This window comes from Rhinolophus ferrumequinum, chromosome 7 (assembly GCF_004115265.2).
Source record: "Rhinolophus ferrumequinum isolate MPI-CBG mRhiFer1 chromosome 7, mRhiFer1_v1.p, whole genome shotgun sequence".
Taxonomy (NCBI): domain Eukaryota; kingdom Metazoa; phylum Chordata; class Mammalia; order Chiroptera; family Rhinolophidae; genus Rhinolophus; species Rhinolophus ferrumequinum.
The window spans coordinates 48,290,624-48,310,367 of NC_046290.1; the positions used below are offsets into that span (position 1 = coordinate 48,290,624).

At 42.0% G+C, this 19,744-nt stretch overlaps 1 protein-coding gene across 3 annotated transcripts in view; it reads left to right on the forward strand.

The window, feature by feature from the left end:
- The window catches only part of LOC117025175 (ankyrin repeat and death domain-containing protein 1B-like), a 76,442-nt gene that overhangs the window by 33,352 nt on the left and 23,346 nt on the right, over window positions 1-19,744 (forward strand). Inside the window, exons 9-15 of one of the 3 annotated variants that reach the window (XM_033110965.1) lie at window positions 2,815-2,913; window positions 5,403-5,501; window positions 8,590-8,688; window positions 12,367-12,462; window positions 13,722-13,923; window positions 15,691-15,822; window positions 16,863-19,635. In XM_033110965.1, coding sequence (XP_032966856.1) covers window positions 2,815-2,913; window positions 5,403-5,501; window positions 8,590-8,688; window positions 12,367-12,462; window positions 13,722-13,923; window positions 15,691-15,822; window positions 16,863-16,924 — 789 coding nt within the window. In that variant the 3' untranslated portion in view covers window positions 16,925-19,635. Of the gene's footprint in view, window positions 1-2,814; window positions 2,914-5,402; window positions 5,502-8,589; window positions 8,689-12,366; window positions 12,463-13,721; window positions 13,924-15,690; window positions 15,823-16,862; window positions 19,636-19,744 lie in introns of those variants that run through there. The other 2 variants (XM_033110966.1, XR_004423560.1) reach the window with 2 other exon arrangements.

Sequence of the window (19,744 nt, forward strand, 5' to 3'; positions counted from 1 at the left end):
ATTTCTACCATCACATCTTATCAAACATATTTATGTACTCCCACTTCATGTTAAATACATTTTTTCACTGTAAATTATTTTTAAATTTGTTTTTTCTTTAATTTGTGATTTCACAATTATTTGGATATGATAAATGCCCCTAATTTATGATTGACTGATTTCTTAGACCTCTGTTCGTACTTGGGAATTTGAGGAAGGTGAAAAAATTTAACCTACAAGTTGTTTACAAATGTAATGAATATTTTATGAATATTACATTTAACAATCAATGAAGTATGAATAAGTTGTTTAAATATTTATTAACTTCAATTTTGTGGTTTTCTTTTGGTATCTTGGAACCAATATATATATTTTTAAGATTTCAAATATTTCTTTGGTTCTAAAAAATCTGTAGGCCCTCTACACTGTGCCTGCAGTGCCTCATGGGTAAAATGCCACATACTTTCACTGCTGTTGCTACTGCAGGGTTCCTGGCTTTGGCTTCTTCATACACTTGTTTCTGGTTTATATATTCCCATTGGGGGCGCTTCTTACCACTCTGATCTCAGTCTAAATGTCACCATATGCAAGAAGCCTTTCTTGATCACTCACTGGAAAGTAGCCATTCAGTCATGCTATTTTATGTCTCATTGTAGCACTCATCACTAGCTGATAGTATTCCTTTAATAACATCTGGACTCTAATAAATTTATTCTAAATTGGCAGATTTACTGATCTACCAGTGTACCAATCTATAGATCAATTGATTGTCCGCTGCCACTAGAATATACTAGAGATCTTACCAGTCTAGTTGTATCGCCTCATTATCTAACATAGTGCCTGGCACATAATACGTGTTTAATAGTTTTTTTGTGGAATGAATAAGATGATAGTTATGATAACCACACACATTTACTAGTTCATTTATTATCCCGGTATTGCTATGGTTTGAGAAAAAGAGGTAGAGTGGTGTGGCAGGTAGAACAATGGCCCACAAAGATGTCCACATCCTAATTTCTTGGAACCTGTGAATATGTTATGTTACGTGGCAAAGGGGAATTTGGGTTGGTTGCAGATGGAATTAAGGTTGCTCATCATCTGACCTTAAAATGAGATTGTCCTGGATTATCCAGGCAAGCGTAAAGTAGTCACAATGCTCCTTTAGTAGAAGAGGGAGGCAGTGTGAGAAGCGCTCCTGCACTGTTGCTGGCTTTGAAGATGGAGAAAGGGGACCATGAGCCAAGGGCTGCGGGTGGCTTCTATAACCTAAATGAGGCAGAAAAATGGATTCTCCTGAAAGCCTTCAGAAAGGCTTTTATTTTGGCCCCGTGAGACCCATATCAGACTTCTGACTTCCAGAACAGTACGATAATATATTTGTATTGTTTAAGCCACTAAGACTGTAGCAATTTATTATTAGCAGCAATAGAAAACTAATACAGGTGGTGATACCATTTTTACAGAGTAAGGCAAAGCGTTCCATACACGAGAAACCACTCATCCAAGGTCATACAGGCATGTAGTGTCAGCTCAAGCTAGACTCCTGTTGTTCAGAGTGTGTATCACTCCTGTTAACATCTGTTCCACTTACCTGTTGCTTCATAACAAAGCAACCCAAAGTGCAGTGGCCTGCAACAATGTATTATTATCTTTTATGGCTCTGAGAGTTGCCTGGGCCCAGCTGGGAGATTCTTACTTTGGGTCTCCCACGTGGTCAGCTAGCACTTCAGTCACTTGAAGCCCTAACGGCGGTGGACGTCTCCAGTGGCTCGCTCACATGCCTGTCAGCTGGGGCTCTTGACTAGAGCACCAACATGTGGCATCTCCCTGTGCCTTGACCTTCTCACAGCATGGCTTCCATGAGGTAGGGGCCACAGCTGGAACTGGCACACTGTCACTTCTGTCATATTCTGTTGGTCAGAGCAGTTACTGGGTCCACCTAGAGTCAAGGGGTGGGGGGGTGAAAGCATAAACTCCACTGCTTGTTGGAGGAGTGGCAGGGTCCCATTTCAGAAGAGCATGTGGTGTGGGAGACACTTAGAGAGCCATTTTAGGAAAACATTAAAATATCCTACAGCATCCTTATTTGGAGGAACTGAAATTGCTGTGTAGCAATCCCACGATGAATCGATCAATCACGTCACTGACCTTGCACTATTCCAAGGCACCAAGTTAGGCCTTTTGGAGGATGGCAGGATAATCACGAGCAGGCCCTGCCCTAAAGCAGTTTGGCATCTAGCAGGGGCACTGAGTGAACACATTTGAGCACAGGGAGCTGTAGGAGGTAGCTGGTAGCAGAGGGAAACAGAGGAGGTGCTAAAGGAGTTGAGTAAAAGGGCCAGGAGGGAAGCTGCAATCAAGCTAAGCTTTGAAGCCCTATCTGGCAAAGCCGGGAGCTGCTAGTAAACAGGGAGGCAGGAGAGTACTGAGGCGTTTCCGGGAGCAATACCAAGTCAGCTATTTTGGCTCAAGGAGGGTGTTTGCATATAAAGAGAAGACTTGTATATAAAGAGAAGGGTGTTTGCATATAAAGAGAAGACTTGTATATAAAGAGAAGACTTGGCCCTAGTCTTTCTAATTCGTGGAGAAAAGAAACAGGGTTTTAACTCGTATTTGCCTGGAGCATGTGTTACCTAGAACTCAGACTCTTTAGTGGGAGACACTTAGAAGCAACAAAGAGCCCTGCCTCACCCCACCCCCCAATTATCAGAAGTATGTGGGATTTTCTTTATTAAATACTCCTGCTGTTTCATTGATTGCCATGTGATGAACACCAGAAATCATGCTGGATTCTAATGGGAATCCCTCTGTGCCCTCTCCGCCTGTCTCTTTCAGCTCAATATCAGCGCTTTGCAGATAGCAACCCAGAATGGCCACGCGTCCCTTGTCAGCTTTCTTCTCAGTGAGAACGTTGATTTGCACATGAAAGTGAAAGTGAGTCTATTCCAGTAACTTGGGCTTTGATCCTGGTGCTGGGAGGCTGGCTGGCTGTGCTGGGAGATGCTCCTCACAGACACAGATACGTGGGGTGGAGGGCGGGGGGCATGAGATGTTCACAAAGGAGGAATTCTTTCTGGGAAGGCCAGCTGACTTCTTTTGGAGACTGAGTTTTAATCTTGAGAAATAAAATCTGAGGGATGAATTTTAGAAAGTCATTGAAGTTCCTGAACAAAATGAAGTCTTTGTGTTTTAAATATTTGTATTTGCTGCAATAAAACTTTCTCATGTGTCTAGAAATGCTATTATTCTTGTATTAAATTTATCAGTCTGGGAAAATGGTGAAGCAGCTGTCAATAGAAAGGAGCATGATAATTTTTTCCCCTTCACTGAACAATCTTGTTTTTCTTTTGAAAGTCAATCCTTTATGCTGATTTAGGTTTTCTGAAGTTTGAATTGGCTTTGGTAGAATTAACAAAGGTTCTCTGTGCTGAAATTAGATGGGAAACATTCCTCTATTTTTTACTCTATTTTCTTTTCTCCTGTGAGAATATTATTTCCTCTGATCTTGCTTATCCATTACTATTTGTTGTATTAACTCGAGAGAAGGGATGTGATTTGAACCATGACTGGTAGGTTTTGGAGAATGGCGTTAGGGGAATTGGCTCTGGATTTGTCTGGTCCGTCCAAGGATGCTTCCTGTTTCTCAGGAGGAGCTAGGGCCCAGCAAGGCTGGTGGTCCCAGCAGGAAGGACACTGCCCCATTCCCTGAGACCAGAGATACTTCCTTTTTTTCCATGCTGAGAGCCTCAGGAGACAAGACTCTTCCTGAGCAGAAGAGGCCAGCACAGAAAGCCTTCCCCTCATACTGCCCCTTGCAGCCCCGTCTCTCTCATCCCTTGCTCGCCCTCTCATAGTCTGACTCGTGTATCCTACCGGGCCCTCCTCTCCTCTTCCTCATGTGCTGGTGGTACCCTTGCCAACTCAATCTACCCGATTCCTGGGAAGGAGCCTGGTGCTGATGTCAAAGGCAGGAAGATGTGGGTTCAAATCCTGTCTCTGTCACTTCCTAGCTCTGATGCCTAGAGGAAGTTATTTAACCTCTCTCTGCCTCATGTGAAGTGGGGACTAGAAGACCTAACTGCTAGGGTTATTGTGAATGAAACACTGTGTTTAAAACAGAGTACTATAAACTCTTGGGGGAAATGAGTACATAGTAAATAGCATTATAAGAATACGTGGGATGCTCATACCTGATGTTTATTAATATCATCTGTTCCACTTGAGCAAAGCTGCGCTCCAGCCTCGTCACCCCCCTCACACATCTGCGTTCCCTCACGCCACTCCCTCCGCTTTGCAGCTCAGCGGCCGGTCTCCAACAGCCTCACTGGCTCTCCCGCCCCTGCCCTTTCCCACGTGTACCCCCTCTCTCCCTCCCCACTGCATGCCCCCATCTTCTCTCACACTTTAGCTGTGTTCTCCCCACCCTTTTATTTATTGATTTGTTTATTTAATTAATGAATCCCCTCTCAGTTGCCTTCTCTGCTCTCTCCAGGGCATGTTTTCTCTCATGCGTCCAGGGGCGAGTGGCAGCTGGGTGGGAGTGAGGCAGCAGGAAGCCAAGTGTGTGATTGCGGAGGTGGGCAGTGCAGCCTTGGAGGGTTGGGGAAGATGCTTGAGGTGGAAGTGGCTGAGGATGTTGGATGCGGCTGGAAGACAGGCATTTGAGCCACAAACAAGGAGGAAAGGGGAACAGGCTGCAAGGGCTTGCTGAACACATGTGCTGGACTCTGTATATAGGTGGGCGGGCTGAGCATGAGACCGGTGCCCCTGGGTGAGCAGGGAGAGCTTGAGATCAGATCAGTGCAGGAAATGGTGAATGTGAATATTCTTTCTTCCTGTGGCTCTTCCTACTGTGCTGTAGCTCTTTGAAGCCACTGAGAAGTCCTGGAGTTAAACTTATTTAATACTTTCTTATCTTTCATAGTTGAGCTCAATTGTCCATTCTTCAGGAAAGCTTTGTCTGACCTCCAGAAAGGTTGGCCCTCTGTCGACCCCCACATATGCCCTCATCCCACGCTCTACTTTTCCTCCAAAGCACTTATTACAATTTGTAATTCTGTGTTTAGTTTGTGATTTAGAAAGCAGTTAATATTTGCTTACCCCACTAGCTCGGAAGACTCCTGAGAATGCGTCATGTTCACCACTCAGCCCCTAGCCTCCTGAACAGAGCCTGGCCCGCAGTAGGTGCTCGGTGCATAGTTCCAGAACGAATGAAGGGGGGAGGCTGATTGCTGGGGAGCAGGTTTGCCGCACAGTCTTGAGATGGAAATGACTGCTGAATACTTACTATGGGCCTGCCACCGTGCTTGGCAAGTTCAGTTCTCAGGAGATTATCAGGAAATGCCTGCTGAAATGAGTCTCTTTTTGATCTGAATGATGAAGCCAGAATGTTTTGGATTTGAGATTTTCATTTCTTTCTGCAGCCTAAGGAGTCCCCTCTTCATTTAGCTGTTATCAACAACCACATCACAGTGGTAAACAGCTTATTAAGTGCTCAGCATGATACTGACATCTTAAATCAGGTAAGCCAAGCAAGTCTGAACCAGGAGAGCCTCTTTTCTTGTATTTCATTGCATGTGTGTTTAGTGGTAGTTTTGCTCAAGTTCAAGGCTCTCTAAAATTTCCTGCAAGGAATGTGCACATTCTTTTTATCCTTTCCCCCCCTTTGTAACCCCTATTTCCATTTGCATAGAAATACTTTGTCTTTTTCAAATGCACACAACTGGGGTTCAGTCACTTCATTCGTTGAACAGGCCCAGCACTTCTGATAAACAGTAGCTCAGAGGTAAATTGCCAGAGGCTTTTAAAATCAAAAGCTACTCCCCCAGTGTGAAATGTTGTAATGGGGAGGGGAGCCCTTCCCAGCAAGAAGGAAGCTTTGTTTCTATATTGTAGGCAGTAAGTGTGTCTTCTTTTTGCCCAAAGGCAAAGTCTTGCAGTAAAAAAATCACCATGAATTCAGTCCACTGGAGCAGAATCAAATGCCTCGTAAGAGGAATTCATCACTGTCTGGAAATGGAAATGCTGAGATGGAAGAATAAAGCAGATGGGGGTGGGCACCACCTGAATGAGGGCCTGCTTTCTGGCTAAGGCTGCCCCTCCCAGCAACTGTTGGGAGGGAATGGAAAGAGAAACTGTTGGGAGAGGAGCCCTTCCAGAGTCCTGAGGACAGATGAGACCTCTGGACTCCTCTGGCCACAGGGTACAGACGCCTCAGCTGTACCCTTCAGGTGGGCGACAGCCAGGTGTGGGTGTGCCTTCCTAACCCTCTGTGTGGGCCTCAGTTCTCGTCTGTGGAAACAGCACAGCTCAGATCTCTGCAGTCTCCTCCTGTGAGGTCTTCTGTGCCCCGAGCTGGAGACTTATCTCCTCTTCTGTCCCTTCTTTCCCCAGGGACCTTCCTCCTTCCCCCATCTTTTACTGTCCCAAAAGCTAGGAGGAAGAAAAAGCCCTCTTGTTATTAAATATACTTAGGCATTCAACTATGTTGATGCGCCCAGCCTTTCCTAATGGGTGGACTGTTTGCTACAGACACAGGCAGAACTCAGGTGGGATTTTGGTTTCACCAGAATTGGCTAAATCCATTCCAGAGAAGGAGGGTATGTTAGGCTACTATCCAGTTATAGAACTAGACTTTATTGTTTCAACTTTTTTGTTAGACCAATGTATAAAATATAAGAAAACATAAATAAGCTAAAAAATGATAATTTGTTTGTAATCCCCCTAAAGAAAGAGAATTTTTGTTAACATTTTGGTGCATTTCCTGTTTTTCTAGACTTAGAACAGCATTGTGTCAATGAGATTTTATTGGCATTCGACGTGTTACACTTGTGTCTCTCTATTCCATGTTGGTATACTTTAACAGGTTGCTCAGTGTTAAGTGTGTCTTCTTTTGATGAGCCCCCTGAGGGCACATTGCCACCCAAAAGTGGGTCTTTAATAAATGCTTTTTGATATTATGACAACACCCCATGTGAGTCAGCACTGTGCTCTGGTGGGAAGAGTATTGGGCTAGATGCTATTGCCTGGCTGTGTGACCTTGGGGAAGTTGCTTTTCCTTTCTGGTTTAGGGGTTGGACTAGATCATAACCAGTGTTCTTTTTGTCATAATATTTTAGAAAGGTCTTTACTTTGGGTGGGAGGTTAAGATGGTGATTTTTTTCGTGATTTCATATATTTCTTTGAAACACTCTCATCCTCTTGATAGGAAAATGATTATTCCAGAAAGAAATTAGAAGTCTTGTACTTCTTTATACATTATAATGTTGGAAATTTACAAAATAGAGAGAAAAGCATAGAGAAGGCAATAAAAATAACCTCTAATCTGTCCATCTAGATATTATTCTTAATATCATTGATGTATTTTCTTCTACACACACGTACGCGCACACGTGCGCGAAAGGTCTGACAATTAAGTTTGAGAACTCATCCTAGAAAAAGTGCTACATACCTTATTGCTGAATATACGGTCACCTTCGAAGTACTCCCCTTGGGAAGCTATGCACTGACGCCAGCGCCTAGTCCATACTTCAAAGCAATTTTGGAACTCTTTCTGGGATGGCCATCAGAGCTGTCGTCGTATTACCCTTGATGTCCTGAATGTCATCAAAATGTCTTCCTTTCAATATTTCCTTTATCTTCAGATAAAGAAAGAAGTCACTGGGGGCCAGATAAGGTAAGTAGGGAGGGTGTTCCAATACAGTTACTTGTTTACTGGCTAAAAACTCCCTCACAGACAGTGTGGTGTGAGCTGGTGCATTGTTGTGATGCAAGAGCCATGAATTGTTGGCGTAAAGTTCAGGTTGTCTAACTTTTTCATGCAGCCTTTTCCGCTCTTCTAAATGGTAAACTCGGTTAACTGTTTGTCCAATTGGTGCAAATTCATAATGAATAATCGCTCTGATATCAAAAAAGTTTAGCAACATCCTTGCAACAAGTTCTTGAACTTAACTGTCATACCTCGTATATTTATATGTAAATTGAGCTTGCTAAATATAGTGTTTTCTAAGGCTTTTACTGTTAAATAAGTATTTTTTCACTTTAAAAAATAATCTTTGAAACCACTTTTTATTGTGGCTAAATACACATAAAAATGTACATGTTTAACCATTTGTAAATGTACAGTTCAATGGCATTAAGTACATTCACATTGCTGTGCAACTATCACATCCATCCATCTTCAGAATTTTTTTGTCTTCCCAAAATGAACTCTGTACTCATTAAACAATCACTCCCCATTCCCTCCTCCCCCAGACCCTGGCAACCACCGTCCTACTTTCTGTCTCTATGAACTTGACTACTCTAGGTGCCTCAGAGTGAACTCATTTTTCAAAAATTATTTTTCATGGTTGCCTTCTGTCCTAATATGTGGAAATGCCATGATTCCTCTAGTGAATATCCTTTTTAAACATATAACTTCCTTTCAGTTTTTCACTGTCGTAAATAATACGGCTATGTATGTCCCCTGTACCTACTTAAAAATATGTCATCTTACCTATTTTCCACTATGACTGTATAGGACACTTCTGTTTCCCCTTTGTTTTTTCACTATGCAAGTTTTTTTCTCTTCTTAACATGTTTAGATTACATTTTTGAAATTTCTCATGGCAGAGGCAGCAAACTCCTTTGCATGTAGCTGCTGATCTCGGAAATGTGGAAATGGTGGAAACTCTGCTAAAGGCAGGCTGTGACCTGAAGGTTGTTGATAAGGTAATTTCATGGATTTCACTCTGTTCGGCTGAGATGGTTCCTCCACACCCCTGGTCCCTGCTGGCTATAAGCCTGGAGTAGCAGCTTTAGCTTAGCCTTTGTGAAATCGGCATAAAGTGGAGAAACCTTGTGTCTTGATAATCAGTAAAACATCCCAATTTTGATTGAGATAGGTTGGTAAGAAGTTTTACTCTGAACAATAAAATATGTATTTTTAACATTCAAATTATTAATTTTGTGAAAAGATTATAGATTCACGTGGTCCAAAAATAAAAAAACAATATATAATTAGTAAAGGTTTAACAGTAGAAATTTCCTACTCAACTCTTGTCCCTGTTTGTCTAGTTCCCATACTAACCTTGCCATATGTACGTATCCATTATTGTACATTTCTCTGTTCTGCAGAGTTTTTTTATGCATAGACAAGCAAACATGGACATATTATAGTCTTCTTCCATTCCTCTATCCTTTTAACACAGTGGTGATATAACTCTATATATTGTTCTGCATTTATAATAGCTTTTACCCTTTAACAATATAAAGTAGAGATCATCCCATATCAGTACTTGGAGAGATTCTTCATTCTTTTTTATACAGCAGCATAACAGACTGTGGTATGGGCATATTATAAGTTGTTTAGCTAGTCCTCAACTGATGGGCATTTAAATTCTTCCTAAGCTTTTATTATTATAAACAGAACTACAATGAGTAAACGTACACATGTGTAAACTTGTTTTTTATTTTTAAAAGTTTTTAAATTGTAAAATACACATAGCATAAAATTTAACCTCTTAACTATTTTTAAGTGTGCAGTTCAATAGTGTTAAGTATATTCATACTTTTATGCAACTAATCTCCCGAACTTTTTCATGAAAAATAACTACCCCTTTCTTTCTCCACACTCCCAGCCCCTGGCTGCCACCATTCTACTTTCTGTCTCTAGGTACCTCATATAAGTGAAATCATACAGTAATTGCCCTTTTGTGAGTGGCTTGTTTCACTTAGCATAATGTCCTCAAGGTTTATCCATGTTGCATGTGTCAGAATTTCATTCAGTTTTAAGGTTCAATGATATCCATTGTATGTGCAAACCACATTTTGTTTATCCTTTTATCTGGGCATTTGGGTTGCCTTGACCTTTTGGCTATTAAATAGACTCGTTTGATGCAGTGATGGAGGCTCAGCCGCTGGAGGGTTGTAGGATGACTGTTGCGTTCCAGCTTTACAGAAAGGTGTAAACGCAGGAGACGGCTGTGTGTGGCAGCCCTGTTAGGTGCTCCCACACATGCCATCTTATTTCAATCCTCACATCTCCTCTGTGAGGTGGACAGAATAATCCCAGGTTTCAAGACAAGATTTGAGAGATTTTAATGAAAGTAGGGATTCCACTAGTTGTGGCTCGTTAACTTCTGTTAACATTTAGCATTAGTATTAACATTTACCATTAGTATTTTCTGTGCTTTCTTTTTGTACTTCATTGTACTTTTTCATTAATACTTAACATCTCCAAGGCAGTCTTGTGGGTAGAGAATCTATAGCATTGGGCAGGGACTCCATGTTGGGCCGCCTGGTGGCGGTGGACTGGATATTCCAGTAAACACTTTCAATGCTACAACTTGACTTGGTCTTCAGAACAAAAGCCCACAGTTCACTAAACCTCACAATTTGATTTTCCCTGATTTCCCATTTCTTCTTTCCTCTTTCTGTCAGAATCTGGCACATAGTTAGCACCCAATACACATTTAATTAATGAATAACAACTACCTTTGCTATCTGCTTCCACAATTTTTACCAAAGATAAGTAACTGTTTCTAAGACCAAATTAAGGTCTGGATAGGAAAAGGGAGCCAAGGTTTGGCATATATTTGTCTTTCCCAGAAACCTTTCCTCGTCACAAGGCTCTCCGAGAACCTTCCACCCTCAGTGACATAAGTATTTGGATTTCCACTCCACATACACTCCTGGGGAAGGTTTTCTATGAGTCTTGAAAACCCTGGCTGCCTTCCCCAAATAGGCTAATTACGGTGATTCAAATGGCTTTACAAGCCAGATTTTAGACAGTGTACAATTAGAGACTTGCTAAATGCCTACAAAATGTAGTTCTTCTTAATTTCATTACTGCCTCTTTTGATTAGAAACTGGTTACTTTCAGACCTAATTTTCAGGCTTACCTGGATCTTAATGCCTGGACTAACGGCCAAATCATTTGGGTTGGTGGGAATTACAAATAGCCAGGTGAGAAAATTATTGGGATTCCCTAAGCATAGAAACATGGGTTCCTAAGATTGCAACTTCTGGGGTTATGTCTGACCATTAAATTTAATTAGCTTCAGGATCCTTGAGCAAATTTTTCATGAGTCGTTTTCAAAGCAGTGAGAACCACCATCTTTTGCTTAGGAAAACAAATGTATAGATATATAGATTGTGCACTGCATAAAATTTAGGGGATAAAAATCTAGCAGGCACTGCTTGCAAAGCTGGCTTTGAGCTATAATCCTTCTTGACAAAGGTGTACCTTTTGTAATTTGTATAAGGTACCCTATGGGCTCAGGCCACTCATGCCCTAAATTATGTCCAGAACTGCCCTTTTTGACCATTCTATTTGATTAAGATTCCAACCCCTCACCCTTGGTTAAAGGCAATATGATATAATAGAAAGAAAAAGTTTTAGCTAGGATTCCAGCAAGCTGAATTCTGTACTACTGTATTAATTTTTGCTCCAAAAGACGCATTAGGGCTTATGTTCAGGGAACATCATCCTGAAAAATCATGCCAGGGCTTATTTTCCGGTTAGGTCTTATTTTCGGGGAAACATGGTATGAATCAGAAGTGTTGTCATCATTGATGTTATTCTTAATAAGATCCACCCCTTTTCTGTCCTATTACTCCACCCTCCTCAATACCTTGTTTCTATTTGCTGGTCTAAAGTAGCTGTTCAAGCTCCTGCCATCACACCAGCATTTCACTCAGGAGGAGGAAAGGAAGGAAGGAGAATGACATTCCTGCTCTTTTTAAAGATACTTCCTAGAAGTTGCATGTGCTGCTTCCATTTACATACTGTTGGCCAGAATTTAGGTCACAGACCTAAGTGCAAGGGAGGCTGGGACATGTTCGGGGTGGCCAGGTGCCTGGCTAAAGCCAGGAGTTCTCTTCCTATAAAAGAAAAAGCTATTGAGGGGAGGGAGCCTGGGACCTTGACTAAAGCCTCTACCACAGTTGGAGTCAGCCTTCAGAGGAGAAAAATGTATGATCATGTTATTTATTTGTTGAGGACTTTCCAGTGTAATGAGCCAGAGAGACCCCTGGGGGTACTAGAAAAATGTTTCAGTTCTCCTTGACAGAGCAAGTGTAAAACATCAGCTGTTGATTGTGGGTCCCTCAGCCCAAACTCTTTCCCTTGCCCAGTCGACACAGCACCAGACGCTGTCAATATCTAGCATCTCTTGGACAATTACCATGTGCCATGTACTGTCCTAAGGGCGTTACATGCATTAGCACATTGACCCCTCACCACTACACCGTGGGGTAGTTATTGAGATGGAGAAGAAGCTAAGGGACTGGCCCAAGGTCACCCTGCAAAAGAAGCAGGAGGATTAGGATTTGAACCCAGGCCTTGTTCCAAAGCTAGAGCTCCTAACCACGAGGCCGTATTACCTGATACTTCATTTTACCTTTCAGCATGGGAGGACGGCCCTGGCCGTGGCCGCCAGGAGCAACCACAGCCTTGTTGTGGACATGCTCATCAAAGCAGAGAGATATTATGCCTGGAGAGAGGTAAGAAGGACGAGTCCATTAAAGATGCATTTGCTGGTGTGACATTTCCTTAGCCAAGGTGTCCCCTCTGTTTTCTTTGGGGGTGAGTAAATATCAGCAGCAAGTTGAGTCAGAAGCATGGGATATGACACTGTAAAATCCCTCACATTCCAAACTACTCAAGGTTTTTTTTTTTTTTTTATTATTAGTTTCAGGTATATAAAACAACATAGTGATTAGATATTTATGTGCCTCACAAAGTGATAACCCCCATAAGTCAATTACCCATCTCACACCGTACATAGTTATTACAATATTATTGACTATATTCCCTACGCTGTACTTTATATGCCCGACTATGTTTTAATTATAATGGATATTCAGTATTACTTTATATTAGTTTCAGGTGTACAGCATAGTGGTCAGACATTTACATAACCTATGAAATGACGCCCCCCACATATGTCTAGCACCCATCTGATACTATACATAGTTTTTACAATATTATTGACTACATTCCCCATACTGTACTTTTATATCCCGGTGACTGTTTTGTAACTACCAATTTGTATTGCTCATCCCCTCACCTTTCTCACTCAGCTTCCCAACCCCCTCTCCCATCTGGTAACCATCAGTTTGTTCTCTGCATCTATGAGTACTCAAGATTTTTATTTCGGATATTCGAGTCTATCTTGAATGACAAAAGACAGCCAATGACAGACAACATTGAAAACAGTCTTGATTAGTACCTTACCAATTATATCTGGGGAAAAAAAGTATGGCGTGAAATAAGACAGTAAGCAGAAAATGTCTGAAATCATCTGTAATGCAGAGTCTCAGCTCCCACTCCCCGCACAAGAACGCAGGGTATGGTGAGGCCAGAAAGGAACAACGGAGCCATAGATAGGGGAGTCATCCAACTATATTCTCGATGGCAGCTGGTCAAGACACAAAAGCAAACATCCGCCACACCCCAATGAGGGGTCCTTCTGCACCCCACTCTCACTAGCAGCCGGGCGAGACACAGAAAGCAGGATCCACAGAATCCACCATCCGCGCTTGCTAACCCCACTTGCTAGCTGCAGTCTGCGCTTGCTAGTGTAGCCTCGGCAGTTATATTAGTGGCTAATGGCTAACTGGTTACAGCTGATGGCCAGCTAGTCACAGCTGATGGCCATCTACTACCCAAGCCAGCACCTTTCCACGTGAAGCCGAGAGCCTGGAAACTGCTCTCTGGGACTCTGTCCCTACATCATCTAACGCTATTCCTTTCAATTTAGAAACACGGTGAGAGCATCAGGGACCCAACGACCAACTTTCCTCTGACATTTAAGCAAGATCACTGTCAGGAGACTCGGCATATTCGCAGTCTCCTCTGGAACCTGGCTTACCGTCAGCTGAAGGCCAACGAGTGGCAGAGGCTGGCCCGTTTGTGGAACTTTACAGATGACCAGATCAGAGCCATTGAGGAGCAGTGGTCAGGTGAGCACGGCCGGACGATGTGGGCAGGAGGCATTCAGTGCTAGAAACAGCATTCCTTCCTAGTGACACACCTTCCAAGCAGGGCCAGTGATACAGACTTGGGGCTCTCTGTTGGAGGATTCCAAGCCATGGAATCATTTTAGCCAGACTCCAGCTATCAGAATTAGTGAGGTCAGATCAGCTGGAGTCCTTAGCTTTGCTTTTTTGTGATTGACTAAAACCTAGGAAATAATAGAAAGTTTGGCATTAAACGAATTAGCTTTAAAAACAAAGGAGCAAACACTTATCTTGGCACAACTTTCTATTCAGAGCATTTTCCATACATGGATATTATGAGATGTGAACGAATCCCATGCTTAGGGGTTGATTCGCATTGATTGCTGGGGATTGTAGATACAGAACCACAGCCCGTGAGCACGTCCTACCTTATGCCACATAAAGTAAATCGTGGCACTTTTTATTGCTAATTCTAAGGACATATTTTCATGTGAGAAAAGTGGAAGTTAATGCATTGAAATCGTTGAATATTGACTATAGTTTCTGAGATTTCTTTGTTATTTCTCCTTTGTCGCTAATTAGCTATACATCTGTGAAGTCTTTAGGAAAGTTGTCCTCTGGAAATCTCTCTTGACCTAAAGAAGTGATTTGGAAATATACTGTACCTTCAGAGTACTTGCTATAAGGATAAGGGGGATTTTAAACTGTTTCAGTCCAACGCTACGGAGTGCCTAGAATGTGTTCAGCTCTGCCAGGTGAGGGATACATCAGCTCTGCCAGGTGAGGGATACATCAGCTCTGTAAGTCGTGGTGCAGGTTTGATGGAGTATATACTCCAGTTGGCATGATAACAGTAACGTTCACAATCCAGTTATATCGTGACCATGGTAAGGGCACCAGGGAGTTTGTGGGCTTTTGAGCAAAGGAGTGACATATTGATGGTGTTTAAGAAAAATTAGTTTGGCGATGGCAAAATTAGGAGGATTCACCTAGAAGTACATGCTTTATGTGTGCAGTTTGCTCTCCCTGAAACGCCTTCCCCTCCAACGAGCTTCCTGCCAGGAGCTTGGCCGCCTCCTGGCATCTGTCTGCTCCCACATACAGGATAGAGCTAGGAGCCTGGCCCTTCTCTGTAACTGAACTCCTGCCGGGAGTGACAGTGGCCTCCTGTCTTCATATTCCAGCACTTCCCCCAGTACTTCTCAGGGGTCAGATATCCAGTGAGTATGTGCCCAGTATTCCCTAGCCTGGGGGATGCAGACTTCCATTAGAAATTGGGGTGGCAGGATGGTACATGCTGGCTGCTCAGACTGTGGGTAACGGACAGCAGCAGCTGGGAGCTTGTTAAACATGAAGATCCTCACCCCAGGCCGACCAAATCAGAATCTGCGTCTTAACAAGATCCCCAGGTGAAAGACGCAGTTTAAGTTTGCGTTTGAAAAGCTCCGTGTCTCATTAAGACTGTTTCTTACCGCTGGCCAGGGATGAAGCTGTGAAATCTTTTGTCTGCTCTTTGGGGCTGTGTCAAGCACAGCAGGTGCATAGCAAGTGCTGGAGTGAACTCAAACTCTGCTTGCCCTAAAGAGGCACCTGTCAGGGGAACTGCTTGGAGGGCTTTCAGCCACGGGGCCTTTTATCTAACAGTCACCAGAAGAGGAGTGAATTTGCAACCACAGTCACAGAGAAAATTCAGTTAGCATTGAGATCACAATAATGCAGAGGCATCATCAGCATGCGTGTTTGGCCTGTGACCTTTTCTGCACCGCACAGGAGAGGGAAGCTTCCGTGAACACGGCCTCAGGGCTCTGCTCATCTGGCTGCATGGGACCCTGATGACGCAGGATGTGCCGGTGAAGCACCTGTACGAAGAGCTGGTACGTGCAGGTTTCCCCGAACTCGCTGGTGAGTTATAGTCCTTCATAAACAGAAACTCCTGCTCCCTTAAAATGTAAGGGGACAGTCGACAGAAATAATCCTGCCCTCAACAGCAGCTGTCCCAACGTGGCGTTAGCTGGGGCTCATTCAGAATATACAGCTTCTCCTTTGGTGAGTGACTCAGTCAATACTGGTCCCATTTTTCAGCCCTGTGGTTCTCGGAGTCATCCTCTACTGGGCATTTGAAAAAGTAGGGGAGTATTTTTGTTTCTGTGTCTGTGTGGGCGGGAGGAGAAGGTGGGAGGACAGGAATGCTGCACCACGTCTTCAGGTTCTAGCATAGTTCTCCACAACCAAGAATTGTCTTGCTCCAAATGCGATTTTGCCCGTTGGGAAACGCTGTAATTTCGTGTATTTGAAAATGTTATCTTGAGGTTGAGAGAAAAGAGCAGATAAGCTATTACTTTGCCTACTGAGATTACTGCTAAAGATCACTCTGCCAAAGATCATATCGTCAGGAAGATGCTTTGAAAACTTATCAGTAAATTAGGTGGTGTTATAACTTGCATGTAATAATAACCATTCAAGCAAAATAGAGAAACAGCTGCCATTATCATCATGATGAAGCTTTACCTGAAGCTGAGAACATAAATGCATGAACCAGAGCACTGATCCAGTATTCAGATTCAAGCAGTGGTGGGTATAAGGAATAGTGCATGGATGATGCCTACCTCCTACGGCACTGTCCTCATAGCATTGGGCTTGTCCCCTCAACTCTAAATTTGTTCCTGTGAAAGCATAGCCATAAGAACTCCCAGGGGAGACTCAAAGCAGTCCTCTGAAGTGGTGAGGGCACGTGCTTTGGGCCTCTATCTGAACTCCAACGCTGACACGCTGTGCGATCTTCACAAGTTCTATAACTCATTGTGCTAGTGTTCTCATTTATTAACTAGAAAAGTCTTTACATCAAAGGGCTGTTGTGGGATGAAGTAATAGCGCCTGGCACATAGCAAGTGCTTAATAATAAATGTTAGCTAGTAATAATAAATGTATGCTATTTTTTCCAGAAAAGATCCGTCAATTCAGAAGCGAAACTGACTCAAAGCCCAAGAAATGTGCAGTTTCATAAATGTCTAGAGAAATTGTGTTTAAATGATTTTCCACTCAGCATTCAGTCCTTTTAAATTCAGTCCTTTAATGCTATAAAGTTCCTCAAGGATTGATTTTCCTTTCAACTCTGAAGATGGTGGTGACAGGATCCTGTAACTGATGAAAAAATAGTATTCTTTTCCAACCACTGAAAAGCCAAAAAATTTTTTTGTTTTTGCTTAAGGTTAAGTTGTATGTGACTTTCCCATTTCTGTCATTTGATGCAACGTATATGAGAGCATAATCTAGGAGGATTTTGTACATCATGTTTTAAAAATATCTGATGTGGGAGCAGCATCATGGCATATGGGGAAATCAAGGGTTTTAGGATAGATGGTTTCGAATCATGTTTCTTGCCACTTATTAGCTGGTGAGCCTTTGGACATTCTAATGAATCTTCAATTTCCTTTTCTATAAAATGAAGAAATGTCTACCTCTTCATAACATTTTGGTGAGGATGGAGGGAGAATGCCTGTGAAATACGTAACCTCATGCCCGCAGTGTTGAAATCATTAACTGTTATTTCTCTTCTAAAAGAAATTGGCTTTGGAAATTTATAGTCACTGTTGGTTTTAAATAACACATTATGTTACTTAGAAGGGACCAGAAGTGTATATACCAATTTTTTTTATCTCTTGGTGATTTAGTTACAGGCGCTTTTTATTTTCTTTGTACTTTTTTGGTACTTTACAATTATTTTTTTCACGATGAACATGTATTTTTGAAATCGGAGAAAGTTATTAAACAAATATGTAATCAAGTACCAATTTATATCAGCTTATATGCACCTATTCATTATACTTTAATGCTCTCCAGTCTCAAATTGTGACTCTAGGTCTGTAAGACCAGAAATAAAATCATGAGCAATTTCAGTCCAGTTATTCAATCATGAATTTACAGTTCCACATCTTTGGCCCACTTAATGTTATGAATGTTTAAAACAGGTAATATAGTCACATGATTCCCAAAAGTTTTTAACAAAGGTATTCAGTGAAGTCTTGTCTCCATCTGTTCTTCAATATGACCAGTTTTCACTGACCTTGCTACTCCTCTTCCCCCCCAAAAATCTGGGTAACCTCTTTATATAAAAATAAATATGAATACATACTCGTATTGTATAAAGTGTTTTAATTGTTGAGTTTAAGTTAACTTAGGCTAATACCAATTACTTGATGCTTTAGACAATATACCATTTCCAGAGCTTAGATAAAGCTTAGAAAGATATTTACAATATTCTTAATTAGTTTTCATGATAGTCACTTCCGTTTGTCCACACTTATGGCTTGCATACTGAAAACCATTCCTAATTGTAATCTACGTTCTTCAAAAAGCAGAGCCTGAGGCCAGATTTTATGTGCCACTGCTTTTTTTTGTCAGGGGTGCAAATCCAAGGAAGCAGGAGTAAATGAAAGGGGAGTGATATGGGAAGGAGGGAGAGCCAAGACCAGGATGAATGACCAAATTGGCCACCACTTAGTATCAAGCACAGCTGATTATCTGACCTCGAGGGTACTCTCTTCTGACAGATAAGAGCCGGATGGCTAGTGCATCTCAGGACAACTCATACAGGGGACAAAGGAAGAATAGATCTGTTTACCACAATGGGGTGCTAACTCCGGGCTGCATGAGTGGACTCCAGGGGGAGCCTGCTTTCTCTTATGACTCACTGGGAGTGGAGGGAAGCCCTGGGCAGGAGCCTGCCATTTGTACAGGCAGCAGGACGCGAGGTGCTGGGTTTTGCTTGTTGAAACCCATGAGGAGCTGTTTGCCACAGTGGTAGATGGGCCAGAACCCGGAGCAAGTGTTGCATAAGAAGGACCTGATACTCTTTAAGATAGGGCCAGATACTTCTAATAATTCAGAAAAGCGTTGGTTTGCCCCTATAGAAAATGAGATATTTGCCTATCTCACATTTATTCTCTGACGTCCTGTTCATAATGTAAGGCAGTAAGAAAAACGATTTCCTATAATACAGTGAGAGCTTCGAGCTAAATCACATTCAAATTGGAAGAGGCTTCAGATAAAGTCCATTCACTTCTGTTAAAGATTTGGAAATACAGGCCCTAAACAGATTCTTCAGATTCTACTCGTTTTTGTGACTCACAAGTACTTTGTGCAATAGGTAGGATAAGTAGATCTCATTGTTTCACAGATGAGGACCCTGAGATTTATTTAAATTGCCTGGCCAAAGATAACCAAGTCAGCCAGCAATAAAACCATGAGAAGTCTGGTCTTATTCTCCTGGGTCAGTTTTGCCCACATGGTTTCTTCCTATTGGCCAGCCACTGAAAAATCTGTACTCAGGCTTGGAGTATTTGCTAAGTTGTCCAGGGCTACACCACCACAGGATACTATTTGGATGTTCAGAGAGAACAATGTGGGTCCAAAACTGTACAGTTTTTTAAAAGACAAGCAAGACTAGCAGAAATAGGATCATCCTAATAGCAAATTTCCTTTGGATGTTTCTGTAACTGCTTTTGTGCTAGTAAATTTTTTCCCCTTTTACCATTAAAAATTATTGATAGGTATTGGCCATTTCCCCCTATTTTTAATTCTTAGATTACTAAAAAAAGGAAGACAAATATACTATAGTCATAAATAAGTCATTACTCTTGGTCTTTATCTTTTTAACTTAAAAATAAAAACATCTTAGTTTCTATTAGTTTTAATAGTTTTTAAAATGAACTCTCTTAAAGTCTAGTTGGTAACATTAGAAATGATTTAGCCTTTCGGAATAATATAGAGAAAAACAGGATTTATATACTTTGATGATATAATCAGCCACAGGCTGAAAACTACT